This window comes from Seriola aureovittata, chromosome 2 (genome assembly GCF_021018895.1).
Source record: "Seriola aureovittata isolate HTS-2021-v1 ecotype China chromosome 2, ASM2101889v1, whole genome shotgun sequence".
In the NCBI taxonomy this organism is placed as follows: Eukaryota; Metazoa; Chordata; class Actinopteri; order Carangiformes; family Carangidae; genus Seriola; species Seriola aureovittata.
Genome location: NC_079365.1, coordinates 27278885 through 27298695, shown reverse-complemented (window position 1 = coordinate 27298695; position 19811 = coordinate 27278885). Strand labels below are relative to the sequence as shown.

Here is a 19811-nt window from a genome sequence, read left to right as displayed (position 1 = left end):
AGGAAGTTGTAGGTTTGGTCTGAAGGTGAATCTGATGTCTGTTTTTCAGTCTGTGTCTCTTTAGTGAAGAATAACAAATTTTTTCATGGTTTGTTTCAGGTGAATCAGGTGAGGGGTGGAGCTTCGTCAGATCTCCTTTGATAAATATTGTTGCTCCACCAGTTATACAGGGTGTGTTTCATTCCAAACTATTGATTCATTGCAGGAATGTAAAGTGATAGTGTCGGTTTGGTGATTGTGACCAAAGATCTCAGTTTTAGAGACTGACCTCAAAGGTGAACAGCTACAAGATATTCATGCTGATGTATTTTGATGTATATATTACCAAAGATGTCAGTTTTAGAGACTGACCTCAAAGGTGAACAGCTACAAGATTTTCATGCTGATGTATTTTGATGTATATATTACCGGGTTTTCTCAAAGCTGCGGGACGAGTTACACACCAAAATTTGTCGGAAGAATAATAATAAGTCTGAGGAATATTAATAGATGGCTCTGCCCCGAGGCACTAATGATCATCCTCTTTATCTCTAACTGCTCTGTTCCACTGTCACAGAGACCTTCAGTGGTGAGATCTTCAGTTTATTAACAGTTCTAATGTATGGAAACAGCTTCTCAGTGAAAGTGTGTGTGATGGTGTGTATGTGTGCGTTAGTATCAGGATCAGAGAACGACAAACTTCCTCTGTTCCAGTCCAGATTCACTCTGATCCTCTGGAGCTTCTTCTTCACTGACAGAACAGTGGGTGGAGCTGGTCGTGACCGTGCTGAGTATTTTCCGTCATGGAAACCTATTCTCCAGAATCCAGACTGTGTCTTTCCCTTCCTCTGCACAGACTCTGCTAACACACCCAGTGACCAGTATATATTGTCTCCAACTTCATCATCCCAGCTGTGAGTCCCTGAGTTAAAACCCTCAGACCCCAGGACCCAGTGGTATTTATCAAACCTCTCTGGATTGTCAGGAAGCTTCTGTTTCTGTCCTCGTCTCACACTGGTCAGATCCTCAGACAGGATGAATTCTGGATTAGCAGTGTTTGGATCCAGAATCACAGGACTGTAGGAGACCATGTCCTTCATCTTGTTCCAGATGTTGAAGGTCAGATTGCCCAGATGTTTGGCCTGGTCTATCAGAGCTCCTGAGTGCAGCTGTGGATCATCCAGCAGGAGGCGCCGCTGGACTCTTTCCACTGTAACCTTGTAGTTCTGCAGCAATGAGACGTCTTCAGCTCTCAGCTCGTCCTCTGTGGCTCTGACTGTGTGTGACAGAGCTGCTATCTCTCTGCTCAGAGCCTCCATCTTCTCCTTCATCATCTGACTCTTCTGCTCCTCTTCCTCCCTCAGAGAAGTGATCCTGGCCTCCTCTTCCTCCTCTAGAAACTGGTGAAGCTTCTTAAACTGCTCCTTAATCTGTCTCTCTGTGTGTTGGGCCTGGACCTTAATGTGTTCTGCTGTTTGATCAAACTCCTCTTTAACTTGTTCACAACCCTTTAACTTCTTCTTTAAGGGCTCCAGAGTTTCCTGAAGTTCCTTCTTGTGTTGTCGAGCAGCTTCATCGATGGGTCTGAATCTGTGGTTGGTGTGTTTTTCTGAATCTCTGCAGACGAGACAAACTGGCTGCTGATGGTCCAGACAGAAGAGTTTGAGTCTCTCAGAGTGCAGACTGCAGCGAGACTCTGAAGATTGGTGATTGTGACCAAAGATCTGTCTTAACTTGTTTGCAAAACACCTCTGGCTTTTCCAGATGTTGCTCTCCAGACTTCAGACCTTGACTTTTGTGATAAGGTCAAAGGCCAAGTATATTCTGGTGACTCTTCCATGTAGACCCTGTTCGTGTGTCAACGCTGCACAGTGGCACGGCGCAGCACCACCCCTGTGTCAGATGAAGCTTCCTGCAGCTTCTCTGCAGTCACATGTGAGGTTCAGCCTCATCTTTCTGTCCAGTAGACAAAGTTTTCTCGGCCCTCAGAACTTGTCTTGACTTTGCCAATTCCCTTAAATGTGTTACAAGTAGGTTGTGGAAACTTTTGTACTTTGCTTTCTGTACCTTGTTAAAAGTTCACCTGTGTTAAAGTCATTTGCTTAGACATGATTTGGAAAGGCACACACCTGTGTATGTAAGATCTCACAGATCAGTGTTTCGGCCCATTGCAATCCAAGCTGCATGATCTACAGTGCGGCTACATTACAAACTGAAGAAATTAATACATACTGTATATGATCATAGAAAACCGAATTCTATATTTTCTTACAATAGATCTGTTCTGTTATCAAACACATTTAATTGTTAATTGTACAGAGAATTCACGTAGAGCAGTGGTCAGTGTGGACCGAGGCTGGAAGCACTTTACAGCTGTGGTTCACCTATAAAATATCACTGAAAGATACGAGGTTGTTTGTGTCGAGAATAAAACCATTAAAACCTTTACATAAGTTTAAATGACAGAAACTGAATTCACGTCTCTCGTTTCAACACTAATAAAAAATAAAAAAATGCTGGTAATGTGATTTCTTCTTTGCTTTGTGTGTTTTAGCTGCAGCTCTAATTCTGTGTCTGCAGGTAAAAACCAGACACTTCTCCTGCTTCCACAAACCAATCTCAACAGAGTGACGTTTAAAAAGGATTTATTTCAACATGAACAGAAACGTGTATCAAACTGGTACACAAGTGGCACCATAACCAATCAATAAACTAAAAATAATCTAATTAAACAATATGCTTAGATAAATAAAATCATCTCCCTTTTAGCTAAAGGGGTTAACAATTTTAAATTCGTACATTGATTCAACTGAATCATTGTTAGCTTCATAATTCAGTGACTACTGGGAGCGTCCAGCACTCATCTGTCATCCAGCTGTGGAGTCCAGGCCTTTTCTGCTCACCACGGATCATTTATTTACCAGACCTCAGTTTAAATGATCCGCTAACATCCACTTGAGAAGTGTCTGCAGATAAAACTTGCAGCAGGTCTGGTGTGTCCATGTCTAAGCAGTATATAAAAGGCCTGTCCTCCATGTTTTTAAACACATTCTACAGCAGCACAACTGCTCATTACATAAGCATAACAACTGCTTCATACATATTACACTTCGAATTCATCCACAGATATTAAAAAGAGAAAAAAGACATGAATCTTCATCAAGTAAAAAAAAAAAAAATCAAGATTTTAAAGGCAGTTCCACGAACGCCTGAGTCTCTTCTTCTGCTTCTTCTTCTTTGTTAAACGCAGAGTGGAGTCACGTCTTCTTCTGCGTCAGGAAACAGACGTAAAATGTCCCTTGAATATCTGGAGTAGCCGCTGTGCGACAGCAGAGGTTTTCTGAGCGTGAGGAAGGACACGGTTTTCTCCAGGAGGTCTGACACAGGTGTCCTGCTCTGCAGGTGTTCTCCAATCAGAGCCTTCAGCTTCTCCACCTGACTGCTGCACCTCCTCTCCAGCAGGTGGAGCTTACACCTGAGACACATGAAGGCAGCATTAATATACACTGTTACGGAATAAACTCATACGGCATCGACAGTACAGTTATGTCGCCTCTTTATCAGTATCATCTACAATAATCAGAATATAAACATGGAATAACTGTGTAGTTTTAAGTGATAATTGATATATTCATTATAACTCCACATTAACCTCCTGAGGGGCCCCTGTTGACCCCCGACCCCAATTCCCTTAGAAACCGACCAGTACTCTAGAGTTGAAACGGTTCATTAAAGAATTAGAAAACTGATTGAAAACAGCTTTGATTAATGGTGAAAATCATTTTTTAACCAAAATGTATGTGTTCCAGTTCCGGGGGTTAGGGTTAGGTAAAGACAGTAAAGTCAGACTAAACTACACATTAGAACATCTGACATTTTCTTCACTGAATAATCGATTGATTATTAAAGAAAATACCTTTTAGATGTATTAATAATGACCTGTCTGTTCATCACCGACACAGAAAAATATTTAGTTTTACAAATCAGTTACCTGCTTCATCTTCACAGGAGTTATATAATACATAACATTAATAAACATGTCCTTAGATCTGTTCATAAACGCCATTATAATGTGTAATAAACTGGCTATTACATATTTGTACAGAATAAATAGGAGGCCTGAGAGTAAAGTGCAACCAAACAGTGAAGCTCTGTCTCACCTGAACAGGTGTTCCTTCATGCTGTCCTGAAGCGTGAGGTCCAGGTACTGAGACATTTCCAGATGTGTAGTAAAGTCAGAAGAGTAGCTGAGCTTCCTGTCTCCTCGCCGTCGGTTCAGAGGACGTCTCTCTTCATGTCTCTGTCTCCTCTCTGTATTTATGCATCTCGGCCTGCTCGCTCGCTCTCTCTCTCTCTCTCTCTCGGCTGTCGGGCCAATCAGGAGCTCGGAGCTCGGGACAATAGGCTGAATTAAATGTCTGCCACGCAGAACAGGTGGGACGTTGTTCATCAGGCCAAATGTCAAGGAGATTCAGAGACTGTTCCCTGGGAACGTGTCAGAGGCGTGAGGACCGCTCGCCGTCTGAGTTCTCAACCGAGATATTAAAGCTCAGAACATGTCGGCTGACAAAAACAATATAAGCCTGGACTGTGGCCGTGTGTTTAAAGACAGAGTGAAGGGAAAGACAGCAACACTTTATTTACAGGGACAACATCAACTGTCACCAGGTTCTGCTCATGGTGGAGCTGTTGAGTTTCTCTCTGTAACACTGTGAGGTGTTGACCGGACTCTGTAAACAGCCTTTAGATAGTATATGTCATCATTTGGGGAAATACAAATAAAATTTAACTGAATTGAAAAATCAAACTAACAATTCAATTACTTATGGATAATGAAGTTTCCAGAATCTTTTCTTTGGTTTAACGCGTTTAAACTCGACTCAGAAACTCACTGAACTCATGTGACAGTGAAAGGATTAATCAAATAAACATTTAGTAAACCAGCTGAAAAATAAACTTCTCACATCTGAAGTTTTTGGGGTTTTTTTGTAAATCTTTGACACTTTACTGAAAATCTGTTTTGAACAGTTTGAACAAAATCAAAATGAAATAAAACTTTATATTTATTATTTATTATTTATTATATTTGTTATTTAGTGTTAATTTATTTATTTATCATTTACTTCTTTTTTTTATTATAGTTTTTAGTTTAATCTGATTGTCTGATTTAATCTGTCAGTGATGCTTGAATTAAATAAATAATCTAAAGAATATTTAATAATAAAAAATATTTGTTGCAGCCTTGATTTAAAATTACACTATTTTTGTTTATTTTGGAAATTTAAAAAATAAATTTCAGGAGCTGTGAACTAAAGTTTTACCCGTTACTGATGCAACACAGTGAAACGAATGAAGCAGATGTGGTTGACTGTTGTCTGTGCAGATGGAGCAGTAAACTGTGGAGCCTGAGAACCGCCCGGACGCTTTGTGTGAACACACACACGTCTATTGTGTGTGAGGGATGAAGAAGTGTGGGAAGCCGTGTGTCGCTCTGACTCCACAGAGAGGAGGGGAGGGGGAGGAGGGGTCGTGTGACTGGGGCACGCTCAGTCTCGTGCTGGGAACTCTGGGAGCTCAGAGGAGGGAAAGTGGGAAACTGGACCCCCCCCCCCCCCAACATACACACACACACACACACACACACACACACACACACACACACACACACACACACACACACACACACACACACAGATGGAGACAAACAGACCGAACAGTGGAGTGTAAACAGAAAAACTCATTAAACAAACTTTAAATCTACAGTAGCAGGAGAAGGTTTGTGAACCCTCAGCTGATGAACTGATGAACTGATGAACTGATGGAACTAAGGTTGATTTGTTTGGGAAGAACATGCAGCAGTATAGATGGTGTGAAAAGGGCACGGCATGGGCGTAGACGTGGGTGTGGACGGTAAGGACATGTTGAGATATTTACACATCTCTAATGACGTTGCCATTTTATCTCTCCTCTGTTTTCTAATGTTAAGATCTATGTTGCAGCTCTGCGTTGCCAGGTTTGTGTGTTTTCTGCAAAATGTTGTTTATCATCATTAAGAGCGACACTTGACTATGATGATACTCAACAATGGAGTTGGTGATGAATTTGAAATATTTATAGTTTGATTTAAAAGTTTTAAGTCACAGATTTGAAAACGTCTTCACTGGACAAAAGTAACATCAGTTGATATCAAATTTAAATTTCAGTGATTGAGTAAACCAAATTAAGACACCAGGTCCTTTTCAGAGAAGAACTGGAGTGTAAGTAACAGCTGAGCTCAGCTAATCAATCCAAACATTGATCTGGTTTGAGAAATATTTACTAACATTAATATTTATCCTCCCTTTTTTAATGAGTGGAACAACAATTAAAAAACAAAATTACGTCAATCATTATCAAACCAGGTGCAGATTCATCTTCTGTCAATTAGCTCATTGATTAATCAGTAAATCATTTCAGCTGAACTTGTACATACTGTAGTTGTATGTTCTTATCTGCAGCTGTCAGATAAATGTAGTGCAGAAGTAACGAGTGTCCTGAAAAGACAAGACTCAAGTGAAGTACAAGTACCTCAGAATTGTCCTTAAGTACTTGAGTAAGAGTTCTGGTTCCTCCTGATCCACAGTCCCTCAAACAGCAGCCAGACTCTGAGCTGCAGAAGGAAAGAAAAAGGACAGTCTGCTACAGTCCAGCAGGTGGAGCACTTCCTGTCCCAGGAGGAGGTGAAGACCCCCGTCCCAGACGAGACTGAAGCAGCTGAGCAGAAGCTGAGAGAGACTGACTTCTCTCTGCTGAGCTTCACAGTCCAGCTCAGATTAGGTACGGACCAGACACCGGGTAACAGCGGCCCCTGGAGGCTCCTGGAGGCCCCTACAGGACCACAGTGGACCCTGGTTGACCTCAGAGGCCCTCAGACAGTCGTCCACGCTGCAGGAGTTACATGATCATAGAGTCATGTGAACTTTTGGAGCCATTAGAGAATAAGACGTGACCAGATGTTCAAACTGATCAACAGCTGTCAGGGCTGCAACATGTTGATCAATCAAAGCTTTATTATTTTGTTGTTATTAGTGATCAGTATGATCAGAGGATGGACTAGGGTCAGTTTCAGTCCTGTAAAAGTCACCGGACTCAGTATCTGTTTCCTGATTGATTATGGACCAAAACTTTCACTTCAAACTTTTCCTGGAAAAAGGTAACGATGTGAATAAACCCAGTGACAAACTTTTTTGCCATTTTCTCACAGTCTCCTCCTAAACTGGTCCCCAGGGTCACCTTCTCTCACAGCGGCCCTAAAGCAGACAGCGCCGTCTCCTGGCATCAATGAGAACGACAGCATATTTCCCACCAGGCTGTGATTTTATTCTTATTTTATTGGACCAGATGTGGAGAGTTTAAGGTTCCAAGTCAAATGGGAGTAAAACTGAAGAGTCATGTTAGATATTAGAGGAGTGGTTATGTTTTTACAGTGTTTAATGTTTGCACATATTATCACAATCTTTTGTCTGAACATTTCAGCGAATGTGAGAACAATAAAGTTAATTTAAAGGAAGGTTTTTTAAAGTGTTCAGATGGAGAAGAGTCCGATACAAACAAATGCAGCTGGCGAGATCATATAAAATATTCAGTTGAACTGAAAGAGGTGACAGAGTTGAATTATTTGTATTATTCTGTAAAATCTTGTAAAATGAAACTCGTATTTAATAAAGTTTGGTAACAACAGGAGCAGGTCTGATGGATTCTGTCGTCAAGTCTCTGCATGTTGAGTTTTTAGTGTCGAGCTTCATCACAGCAGCAGCTCATCTTTGATGTTACAGTAAAACAATGGAGTGAACAACTCGCTCCTGCATGTGCATGCCCTTATTAAAGCGCACACACACACACACACACACACACACACACACACACACACACACACACACACACACACACACACACACACACACACACACACACACACACACACACACAAACACACACTGATGAAACTACAACAAACAGGTGTGTGTGTGTGTGTGTGTGTGAGCAGCAGCAGCTTCCGCCTGCAGGAACACACACAGACGCAGAGATTAGAGGAGGAAACGTCAGCGTTCAGCTGGACGTCAGACTGGACCTGAAGAGTAATTCTATTATTATTAGTATTTATTAAATTACCAATCTCGTGTCTAAATGGATGTGTGACCAGGTTTTTCCTCCTGGTCATACTCGACATGAATAGTTCCCCCCCATACCTCCCACCCCCCCCACAGTCAGAGCCACACACACACACACACACACAGGGTCAGTCATTTTAAGATCTTACCACGGGCTCAACCTGCACCTACAAGACTGCGCTTAAATACTTGTTTCTGTCATTGGAGTCTGATGTGTGTGTGTGTGTGTGTGTGTGTGTGTGTGTGTGTGTGTGTGTGTGTGTGTGTGTGTGTGTGTCAGATGGAGGTTTGTTTTCAGACTGCTGCTGCTTGCTGCTGACTGACGACTTCACTCTGACTTCACCTTTCAAAGTTCAACACCAAAAACAGACTGAACATGTGAAGACAGAGTGACACATCGCCTGAATATTTGTGCTGAGAGTGTGTGACATGTTTTAGAGGGTCAACGTGAAGAAGAGCAAGTCTCAAGTCTTCCCCCAAAGAACGACACAACTCACCTTTCAGTTCACCAGAGACACAAACACCTGAAAGCCCGATTAAAGCTCAGTAAATGTGTTTGCAGTTGAGATCACCACATTTACAGTTTGGAACAAATCAAACGGAGTAAAACTGTCAGACGTGCGTTAAAGTGTTCAGGTAAGCCTCAGACAGCAGCTCAGGTTACAGGTGTGTGTGTGTGTGTGTGTGTAAACAGTCATCAGTGCGTGTTGTGTGATGAGAGGCTGACAGGAAGGGTGTGTGTCGCCGACTTCTTTCATCTGGAAATACAGGATTTAGGAAGAGGAAACTGCAAACACTCATTTCTACCCGTGAAGGATCTTTGATGTTTCACAGCTCGACTGAAATACACGAACACAAAATATGATCTGATCAAAGACCGAAAATTATTATTATAATTTTTATTATTATTTTTTATTAATATTGTTGTTACAGTGATATATTTTTATAGTTTGTAAAATTTTTAAAAAATCAACTGTGTTTTTTGTTTCTGTGTTGCATCATTTAATAAACTGATGCTTTATATTCATCGCACTGGATGCAGTGTGTTGGTTTCTCTCGTTACCTGCTGTCCCATCACACACCTGGAGGGGCGGAGCCTCAGCAGGTAAAAGCAGGTAAATCCTCAGCTTTTCATCTCCAGCTTCAGTCAGAGTCAAAGTCCCAGGAGGAAACGCTGCAGCTGCATCTGAAGGTGAGACAAAGACAAACGCTCACGTTACGGAGATTTATGATATATGTGGATATACAGAGGTTCATACAGATGTTCTGTGGAGTTCATGTGCATAAATTATGTAATTATTGTCTTGTGAGAACAGCTGTAACAAGCTTGTTGCTTTAGTCACTTTTTACCACTGACTCATGATTGTGCAGCTGTGTGAACACTGATCGATATCATCATCATTATTATTATTATTATTATTATTAATAATATTTTTTGATTGAGTCAAAGCCGCGAAAACAGACACTGAAATGTTTAAAAGGAAATTAGAAAAGGAAACTTAATTATTCACATCTGAAGTTGTATTTTCATCCGTTTGGAATTTGGAAGAAAAACATTTTCAGTCTGTATGTGAAGTTTTCTCTAGTTTTCTTTTATATCGTATGATTTTATTTTCCTTTTAAACCTTTACACCTTTAAATTTGAGCATTTACATTTCAGTTTTTCCAGTTGAGGGTTTTAGTTTTCACCTTTTCTTCTTCTGAAACTCACAATTATTTTCATTATCGATTAATCTGCCCATTCTCTCCATTAATTGATCATTATTTCCATAAGATCTCAGGAAATAGTAAAAAATGTCGTTATCAACACGACGTCTCGCTTAATCTCATGTACGACGAAGAAAAGCATCAAATTCTCACATTTTAGAAAAATTCAACTCACAAATGTTTGTGGCTCTAATGCTTAAAAACAACTGAAACGATTATTAGATGATCAAAGCTGCTGCTGATTAATTTTCTATTGAATGACTCATTCATTAATTGATTAATCGTCGCATCTCCACTTTTGTGCAATTTACAAAACCGGGGCCCCTCAGGAGGTTAAACCGGCTTTGGACAAACAGACTCTGTCTCAGGTCGTGTCTCTCTCTGTTTTCCTGCCACAGGTGAACAGGACTGACGATGAACCGTCACCGTGGTCTCTGGTGTTTTTAGACCACTGCTACAGATTGAGCCAGGACTCCTGATCAGGTCTCAGTCAGTCAAGATCACATGATGAGCTCCTCCTTCTCTCCTCCAATCATCGATCAGCGTTCGTCTTACCTGAGCTTCAGTCTGTCTCCTGCTGCTGGACTCCGTGAGGACCGTGGTGTCTCTCAGCCCTCAGACTCTCTGTCCGGCTCCGTGCCTTTCTTTTTCTACCCCTCCAGCATGGACCCCACCGGGTTCAGCCTCTACAAAGGCCCTCTGAGGGGCCCCGGCCCCGGGCTCCTGCCCTACCTGACCCCCTTCCACCACCACGGACACTTCAGCGTCTACGAGTGTCCCTTCGAGCCGGCGTTCATCCAGAAACGGAACGAGAGGGAGCGTCAGAGGGTCAAGTGTGTGAACCAGGGCTACGCCAAACTGAGGGACCACCTGCCGGGTCACAGCGCCGACAAACGGCTCAGCAAGGTGGAGACGCTGAGAGCCGCCATCAGGTACATCAAATACCTGCAGGGACTGGTGGAGCCGGAGGATGGGAGGCACAGCGGGGGAGAGTCCCCCGACACCTCGTCTCCCGGACCGGACTGTGGAGGAGAGTCTGAGGGGCTCACATGTTAAACACACACTCTGGGTTAGGGTTAGGGCATCATGTGGTAACAGCTGACAGGACCACAGTCCGCTTCAGGGGACACTCAGGAGTTCACGTGTCTGACCTGAACTGAGGAGGAAGTGAAGATGATTCAGCTCAGAACCACTGGCCACTCCTGTGGATCCAGACATTTGATAAAAAAAACAAAGTTACGACGTCAGAAACACTTGACTGGTGCAAAAACTATTGATTTTCATCGACTGGTGATGGTTTCTATCCGGTCTGGGAGGTGTCATGGAGGAAAAAAACTATTTCAGGCTCACAATTAAATCATTCATGTTCTCTAATTAAATATTTATGCCAAATGTGTAATGTAATATTAATTCAAGAGGGTGAATTACTCATTTGTGTTGTGGAACTAATGATATTTTATATTTTTATGAAGCACTTCTTATGAACTGGGTGATTTCACATTATCAAAAGGTTTTACAGGCAAATAGTTTCAGTCATCGTGCGAAAACACAAGATTGTGTTAAACAGTCAAAACCACAGATCCACAGATCTCAGTCCAAATTAAACCTTATTAAATCCGAGAGATTCACAGTGAGTGTGAAGAGAACATGACGAGAGTGATGACATTAGGACGAGAGCTTGAAAGCACCAGTTACTGATTTGACTGATCAGTGAGTTTACATCTTTCTCCATGACACCTCTTGGCTCCGTGGTTTTCTATCAAAGAGAGTTTATGAAGCCACCTGGGGGCCATCAGAAATACAACTGATTAAGATGGAGTTTGGGGGGGGGCTGGTGGGACTCCGCTCCATGAGTCACAAGATTACAGGAAGAGTTTTACTTTAAGTTCAGATCAGGTGAGATCACCTGTACAGCTGTGTGGAAAGAGACATAACAGAAAAAACAGCTCAAACTTTTTGTGGAGGAGAAAAATCACTCATTATTTCTGGAGAGCCACTAAAAAAAAACTGACCTTCAATTTGATTCCCAGAAAATATTTTTGAAGAGGAAATGGACCCTTTACATGAATGAACTATTTGTTCTGAAGTTGTTTCTTCCACGTTTAAAAATCTGACAACCTGTTAAATTTAAATTGTGCATAAATAAAAACAAAAAGCAAAACAACTAAAACAAAAAGTGAAAAAAAAAAGCACCTGAAAGAGGGTCAGTGTCTTATCGTCCCACTGCAGCAGTACCACTCGCTGCCTGCAGGTGGCGTCGTGTGTTAAACCTGAAGAAGTTATTTTCTTTACCTGCAGGGGCGACGGCGATGCGTGTGCTGCTGCAGTAAGCTTCCTCTCCTGAGGGTGGTGCTGTTTGGCTTCAGGTCTGACAGAGAACAGCTCCCCCTGCTGGAGAAACTGCAGACTGATAAATGAGTCAGTTAAAACTAAAAAAAAAAAAAGTCTGATGAAATCTACTGAATTTTTTGTTTTGTATTGATTTCAAACATTTCCAGACTTTTCAAGGCCTTGAGCTTCAACACCTAAAACATTCATGTGATAATAAGTTTATAGAAAATAGAGGAAAAAAGCAACATAACCCAGTGTGTTTTCATTAAATATTGATTTTATTTTAATATTTAAAATCATATTTAGACTGTGAGGAGATGAAGCAGAATAGGTTACCCACCAAATCAAGCATTAGAAAAATAAAAAGCTTTTTTTTTTGACTAAAATAACAACGAAGATTCATCTGTCGATTTTTTTTTTTTCTTAAGTTCCACCTCCCTCTGTTTTTCTGTTTTCAGATTTTCTGTCATTTTAATTAAAATGATAAGTTCCCCTCTGGGTTTTTATTTAGTCCCAAAAACATTGCCCATCCGCTCCAGTTAATTGAACACAGTGTAGTGATTCATCTTTTTAACATCAATTACCTGTTCGCACACGAGTTTCCTCAGCGTTTCTCTTCATGTGAGTGATATAAAGTGAGGACTTTATATTGGTGCTGTAGGAGCAGAGGCTCATGCAGATACTTTATAGGAATTAGCTCAGCCTGGAAACATTTGACTGAGTCAGAGTCTTCGAAGGGAAACCCCCTCCCCCCGTTCAGACTGACTCAGTCTGGTTAGAGGTTCGTTAACTTTCTGTCTGTTGAACTTAACATCCTACACTTGTGACGATACGAGAAAACGAAAATGAAAACACTCATTTACATCCAGACTGACACAGATTCTCAGCAGGTTTTTTGTCTGTAGCGTCTTCACTAAATTGACATGGCGGGATTTGTGACTGTGTGCTGCTGATGGGTAATATTCTTCCAGGACATGATGAAGATGCTGAAACTATTTTTCTTTTTTTTTTAAATAGTGGGAGGTGATGAAACAACAAAATAAGTACTCTATTTTAGGAAAAAGATTTGCTGTCTCTTCGTGAAGTTTCAGCTTCACTGACATCTGACATCACACACTGAAAAACAATATTTTTTTACTTACTGCTCAAACAGTGTGATGTAGTACAAACTATACAGAACGAATCATTTAATGTATTTCACGTTATAATTATCTGTCAATTCTCTCTCCACGGTCTGTTGATGGTCTAAACAATGGTTCAGTTAAATTTTGAATTCAATGAATGTAGTGTAAAGACACAACATTAGAAAAATAAGCTTCTAAGTACATTAAAGCAATTAAATACCAAGGATCATTACAGAGGCCGGTCTCATTTATGCTCAACACATTCATCTGCGGAGGGAAACATAACACCAGAGGAACACTGTGGCTGGATTTTCAAATAAACTGGATAATAAAAGACATCCTACTATTATTACTTAAAAACAGGTTGAATATTTAAATGATGAATATGTCAGTCTGGACACTGAAGGCCTCGTTTTGGACTTTGGGACGATGCACAGCACATGTGAACGCTGGAAATCTGCAACATGAACAGTTTGATTTAAATCATCATTCGCAGTTTTACAACACTTTGTTTAAAGCTGTGGTACAACTACTGACATATTTGAGAAATCTGTGTTATATTAAACAGATATATACAACATTTTATATTTAGGACAGACAATGAATAAGCAGAGTAATTATCCTGCAGCAGTTTCCTGTTTGTTTCCTGATTTTTAATCAGCTGGATGTTCAGTTCAACAGTGAGAGAAACGACTAATTAAAGGGAGTTTTGTTTTAATACCACAGTGATGTATATCATACTGATTAGAAGCAGAATACTCTGTGTATTGATAGATTATCAGTGATTAGTGAGTCTGAGCAGTTAGAGGAACATTTTCTACATTAAAGAGAAATTCATGCAAATCAACACTGAGCCTTCAGTTCCTCCTCATGTCAGACTTTAACACTCACACTCCAGCGATCTTTGGCTTTAAAGAGAAAACGGGACCAAACTAAAAGCTTTGGCTGCAAATACAAAGACTAGACTGAGTCATTTCACACACGTGAATCCTCATTACACACTACAGGTTTCACCTGGACTGTGACGGGGTCTGTTCACTGGTTTTACTTCCATGTGTAGGGAAAGAGTCGAGCTGCGGTTTCACTGTCGGCTATTCGTCAGCTTTACATCCGAGTCACAGAGAGATGCTGCTGTTTCCATCAGATATAAAAACAAGAACATCTGACAAACCTCACTGTGGGTTTCAGAAGGAACAGAAATTATTCACAATCATTGATCATATCAGTAAATGGAGTCATCTTAAATGTGAGGATCTGCTGGTTTAAGTCGTTGTTAATCGAATCAAAACTCAAGACATTTGAAGACGTCACCTTGAAGAGAAAGTGGGATGAACATTATTCACACTGAATAATTATATGTCAAATTATAAGGCAGATTAATCAATCATAAAAACAACCACTGACTGTTTCATTTGGAGGATTATTAGAGGCCTGGAGCGGTAGATAAACATTAACACATTTTCCTTCTTCTTCCTTTAATCATTTACTGACCCCTGTGACTTTTCTTGGGAACCACCTGCTTAGTTTCTCAGCTTTACTCCATATTTCTGATTAAAACAGCATCTTGTTTCTGTGTCTGTTGCAAAGTGTAAAATGGAACAGCTGAAACAGCTTGAGAAAATACTGAAAAATAAATCTGAGAAGATGAGATCTCTGCCTGTCTGCAGAAAGGCTTTTGTCCCAACCCAACGTTACGACTTCTCAGCTCCAACAGGGTTATTCCTCACAGTGAAGCCACAAGTTAAGCCCTTCAAATCCCAATGAACACCTTAACAACACCTCACAGGCCAGTATTTTACTAAATGAGTCAGTTATGAAGTTGCCCTGAATCTTGTTGAATTAGTCGACTGAATCAAAAAAGACGAAGCTGCAGAAACAAAACAGATGTGGACTCTGAGGCTGGACCACATCAGAAAGAAGACTAAAGTCAGTCAGTAAAGAGTTCAGCAGCTCTTAGTCCATCCAACTGCTATCTCTGTGTCTCTATAGTGTCAAAACTGTTTATATTTATGCTAAACAAGTGCAGCTTTCCATTTCCTCAGAATGAGACATGTTGAATTACATGATCACCCTGGATTTTCAGAACAGATGCTCTGTCCTCCTCAGGCATCCTGGAAACTAAACAACAGATCTTTGTCCTCAGACATCCAGGATGTAAAGGACAAATTGTCCTCAGGCATCCTGGACCTAGAGGACAGATCGTTGGCCTCAGGCCTCCTGGACATAGAGGACAGAACGTTGTCCTCAGGCCTCCTGGACATAGAGGACAAATTGATCTCAGGCGTCCTGGACATACAGGACAAATTGTCCTCAAGCGTCCTGGACATAGACTGTGGTGAGGCGGTGGTAGACCAGGCTGCGGTGCTGTGGCTGCAGACAGTAGGCAATGCTCTGCTCCACCTCCTGACAGCGTCGCAGGAATCGGCAGCGATCCCGGGCCAGCTCCTCCCAAGGGCCCCGCCGGTCCTCCTCCTCCTCACCACAACTGGCGAAGAATTCCTCCACATTATCACAGAAACGAACCTGACAGGAAGAAGAGGAAGAGTCTTTAGTGCTGCTGGATCACACCTGAACAGCTTCAGATACAGCTGCAAGTTCAGTAGGACAGAGAGTCGCTCAAATTCACATCAACCTGAAAACTTCTTTGACCTGATCTCCTCTTTTTAAAACAGAGATTTTAAAATAATAATCAATAAAAACTCATCTCATGATAAATGCTATGGTATGACACTGACCCATGATACTTGTCCCTAAATATTATTCCATTTTAATAAAATATACGACTTGGCCAATAAAAATAATCTGAATCTATGAACCAAGGTAACATTCAAACTAACTCAGAAGAATGAGCTGCACAGAGTGGAGGTGTAGTGCAGGGTGTCAGAGCAAGGCTCTACTCTGATTGGCTGAGTGGGCTCTGCTCTGATTGGCTGTTGAGGGTGTTTGAAATGATGTGGGTGGCTCCCACAAACACTTCCTTTCTAACTCCTGTCAGAAGTGCAGCTCTTATGTGACTAGGAAATTTTACATTTTATAACTTCTCGGTTTCAACATGAGTGTGAGCTGACAGTCAGATGAATTGTGCACCCCGTCTAAATCAGTGAGGGTGGAGGGATAACAGATACTAAAACTCAAATACAGAGCACAATCTCCAAAATGATCACATAGTCAAATTTTGTGATAAAATGGAAAAGGTTCAGTGTAGCAAAGTCCGACCTCCAACAGACCACTGTGATGTGGAAAGTTTGTAAAAAGTTTGATTAGACAGGGGCGGCAGGAATCAGTGAGAACCAGTGAATCAGCCCTGAGTCACGATGAGAAACTGGTCTGTGTTTCATGTCTAAGTCTACATGTGTCATCATATGATGGGCTGTAGTAAAATGTCATGTTGTAAAACCAGAAAGAAGGAAGCAAAAAAAACCCAGAGAGTCACATTGTTCAGCTCCATGTTTCCTGTAAATGACTATCACACTGTTCAAATGTACTTTTGTGACAGACTTTAAAATGTCACGGTCTGTCCTCTTTGTGTTTTATTGTTTGAGATATTTCATCAAGTTTCAGTCCTGATAGTGACACAATACTTTTGACCTTACTTTTGGTGGTTTTTGACTTCAGTTGGTTTTATATTTTGTCTGTAGAAAAGTTTAAGGGTACTGCAAAGTTTGTTTAGTTTTTTTCCCTTTTACGCCAAGATAAAAAAAAATAAAGCAACATGTACAGTGATTTTAAAAATGACTGGCTTGTTTTATTTAATATTTCATGTATGAATTCTAGATTTTGTTTGTGTATCACATTGCTGTATTTTCAGTTGTTGTCACTTGTTGCTGATATTTTAAAATATTTAAGTAATGTAATGCTTGTGAAAATATTTTGTACCTGATCATCAAGACCTACAACTGAAAGTGAAACTAAGCCTACAAGTTGTTTCCTCACTGTAAAGCTGAAAACAGCTGAAACAATTACTTTATCAATCGATTAGAAGACCAACATGAAATTAGTTTACAATAGTTTTTTATAATTAATTCATTTAAAGTCAATTAGAAAGAAATTCTCCAGTATCAATTTTAAACTGAATCAGTTGATTGTTTAATTTGGTGATTGTTTTGAAAGGTTCTTTACAGTCCTGAGGAGGTGAAAGTAGTCTGTATTTTACTATTTGTGTGGAACTTCATTTCCTTTCTAATCCCTTTAATCATCTGGTGATCAGATGTACAGATCCAGATTTTTCAAAAAAAAAACGGCGAATAAAAAAAATGTTGTGGGAGAAAAATGGTAGAGGCAGACACAGGTTGACCACTGATGACAAACTGAACGACAGAAGAGAAAGAAACAAACTGACCTTCTTGGTTGTACCACAGCTCCGGGTGGTGGAGGAGCCGAAGGAGGTGGAGGGTTCAGAGAAGCCACTGTCCAGCCTCTCCTCTGCATCTTGCTTACTGTACTCAGGTGGAGATGCTGCTTTATGGTGGGTGGAATGGAGTGGAGTCTGGGAGGCCTTCTTGGCCCTGGCCCTGGGAGCAGCCTCAACAGGCCCTCGAGTCCTGAGCGGGGCCTGGAAGTTAAAGGGGCTATAGGGGTCTGAGGAGGAGCTGAAGGAGCTCCACAGACGGAGGCTTTCGGCTTCATCCACCTCGCTGGCCGAAGTTGAGTCATCCCACACATCGTGACCGGACGAAGGGGAGAAAGAGTTTAGGGGAGGGGAGGCTGCCAAAGAGGAAAGAGGGAGAGGGGTGAGGTCAGGGGAGGAGGCAGGAGTGGACTGGGTAGAGGATGGTGGTGTGGAGGTGGGGATGGTCCTGGGCTGGGTTCTGCCAGTGTGTAGCTGGGCGGTGAAATTTTGGGGGTTGTAGGGGTCCACACTTTGACACAACGAACTCCACAGGCGCTCCGTCTCAGAGTCCCCCTCGCTGTCCGAGTCTGAGCCTTCGTCATCGTCTTCATCGTCTTCATCAGTGGTGTCGGACAGATCAGATGACCCCTCGCTGTCAAAACCATCATCATCGTCATCACTTGACTCCCTGTCTGATTGGCTGCTGTCGTCATCATCACTACACGGGCAGCCCATGATGAAGGCAATGGCTTTGTTCGGGCACTGGGGGGTGGAGTGCTCCGTTGCCCCCGCAGACTGACACTCCTGAGGGGCTGAGTGTTGAGTGTTTTCTTCCTTATCTAGCTTTTCTGATGTAGACTCTCCCTCCTCAGACGACTCTTCCTCCATCTCTGTTGTGTTGACAGTGGCACAGTTTTCAGTCGGTTCGGTCTCCTGGTGTTCTTCAATTGGGGCTTTCACCATGTGCAGGTGGCACATCTGGAAATGCTCCTCCTCCAGACTGGAGTAACCATTGTCCTGATCAGGGGTCAGAAGTGCCACCTCACTGCAGGCGGCGGCAGCTCCTGAACTGCTCAGGTGGTTGCTGATGTTGAGCTGGTGGTCTGGTGTGGACCCCTCTGTGTTCTGGACTGTGTGAAGGCCTCCATTGTTAGCCGGCTCCTCTTTGTGGTCAGTCGGTCCAGTGTTTTCTCCCAGAGTCGATTCCCTGCCGTCCCTCTGGACAAACACATCGGTTGTTTCGGCAGCAGGAGCTTTTGTCTCAGCCCCTGGTTGCTGTGGACAAAGCTGGCCTGTCACTGTCCCCTCCTCAGCCCAGGACAAATCTGACAACAGCCCTTTCTGTGAGCTCTCCTCACCTCCCCAAAAACTGCCCCACCATGTCCTGCTTTTACCACCGCTGCTCTTCACGGTGGAGCTCATTGCCTCGGACACCCAGTCTTTCCCTCCCGTGGGTTTTATTTCCTGAGATGACACCGAGCTCAACATAACATGACTGAAAAAAGTCCTGGCAGAAGAGAAATATCCAATCTGAGATTCTTGTCCAAAGTCCATTTCTGCGTTTTGAACCCCTATTTCCCGCAGAGAATCAGCGGTCAGCCAGGGTAAAGTAGAGCCGTCTCTCGGCTCCAGCAGGCCGGCAGCTCCGTTGTGCTGACAACGCAGGTAGGTCAGGTGTGGAGCCGCGTGCTGCGTTAGCGGCATCATGTCGTCCAGTTGTCTTAAAAACTCTCTCTCTTCGTCAACAAAACTGCCTTTTAAATCTCCATTTATCCACCCAGTTCCCCTATCAGACATGGTCGGGTTTCGGGTTCGACCCGGGAGATATTTCTGCAGAAATGACATCGCGGGCCTGGACACCACGGACAGCAGGCCGATCCACGAGCTTTCCTGATTGTCAAGCCCGACAGAGGTGACTCCATGCCCGGTCGGAGAGGACGAGCTCTGCCCGCCGGAGAAATGTCCCCCATCACTCATGTTTCTGAACATTTTCCTCAACTCAAAAGTGCAAAATATAAATGATCTGACATTAAATGAGTAACAGTGGTAAGTAAGTCACAGAGCCGTGCACTCTTTAGTAACAGATCAGCTCCTAATTTGACAGCTGTCAGACTGAAGGAGACTGCAGCCACAGGTCCGGGTTAACAGTAGCAGTTACTGTCACTATCCATTTAAACACGTCAAGTCTTT

The 19811-nt window shown here is 42.2% G+C and overlaps 3 protein-coding genes across 3 annotated transcripts; 1 reads left to right on the top strand and 2 right to left on the bottom strand.

The window, feature by feature from the left end:
* Positions 1-530: 530 nt before the first annotated feature.
* On the bottom strand, positions 531-2982 carry LOC130177385 (E3 ubiquitin-protein ligase TRIM39-like). Its single transcript, XM_056389094.1, has 2 exons — positions 2901-2982; positions 531-1675 (listed from the first exon to the last, which is right to left on the bottom strand). The coding sequence occupies exons 1-2, from the start codon at positions 2980-2982 to the stop codon at positions 531-533; spliced, it is 1227 nt and encodes a 408-aa protein (XP_056245069.1).
* Positions 2983-8768: 5786 nt separating this feature from the next.
* On the top strand, positions 8769-12226 carry LOC130184839 (achaete-scute homolog 5-like). Its single transcript, XM_056400912.1, has one exon. The coding sequence runs from the start codon at positions 10341-10343 to the stop codon at positions 10890-10892; it is 552 nt and encodes a 183-aa protein (XP_056256887.1). The 5' UTR covers positions 8769-10340; the 3' UTR covers positions 10893-12226.
* Positions 12227-12426: 200 nt separating this feature from the next.
* LOC130185596 (protein phosphatase 1 regulatory subunit 15B) lies at positions 12427-19610 on the bottom strand. Its single transcript, XM_056402154.1, has 2 exons — positions 17631-19610; positions 12427-15814 (listed from the first exon to the last, which is right to left on the bottom strand). The coding sequence occupies exons 1-2, from the start codon at positions 19608-19610 to the stop codon at positions 15602-15604; spliced, it is 2193 nt and encodes a 730-aa protein (XP_056258129.1). The 3' UTR covers positions 12427-15601.
* Between the last annotated feature and the right edge of the window lie 201 nt (positions 19611-19811).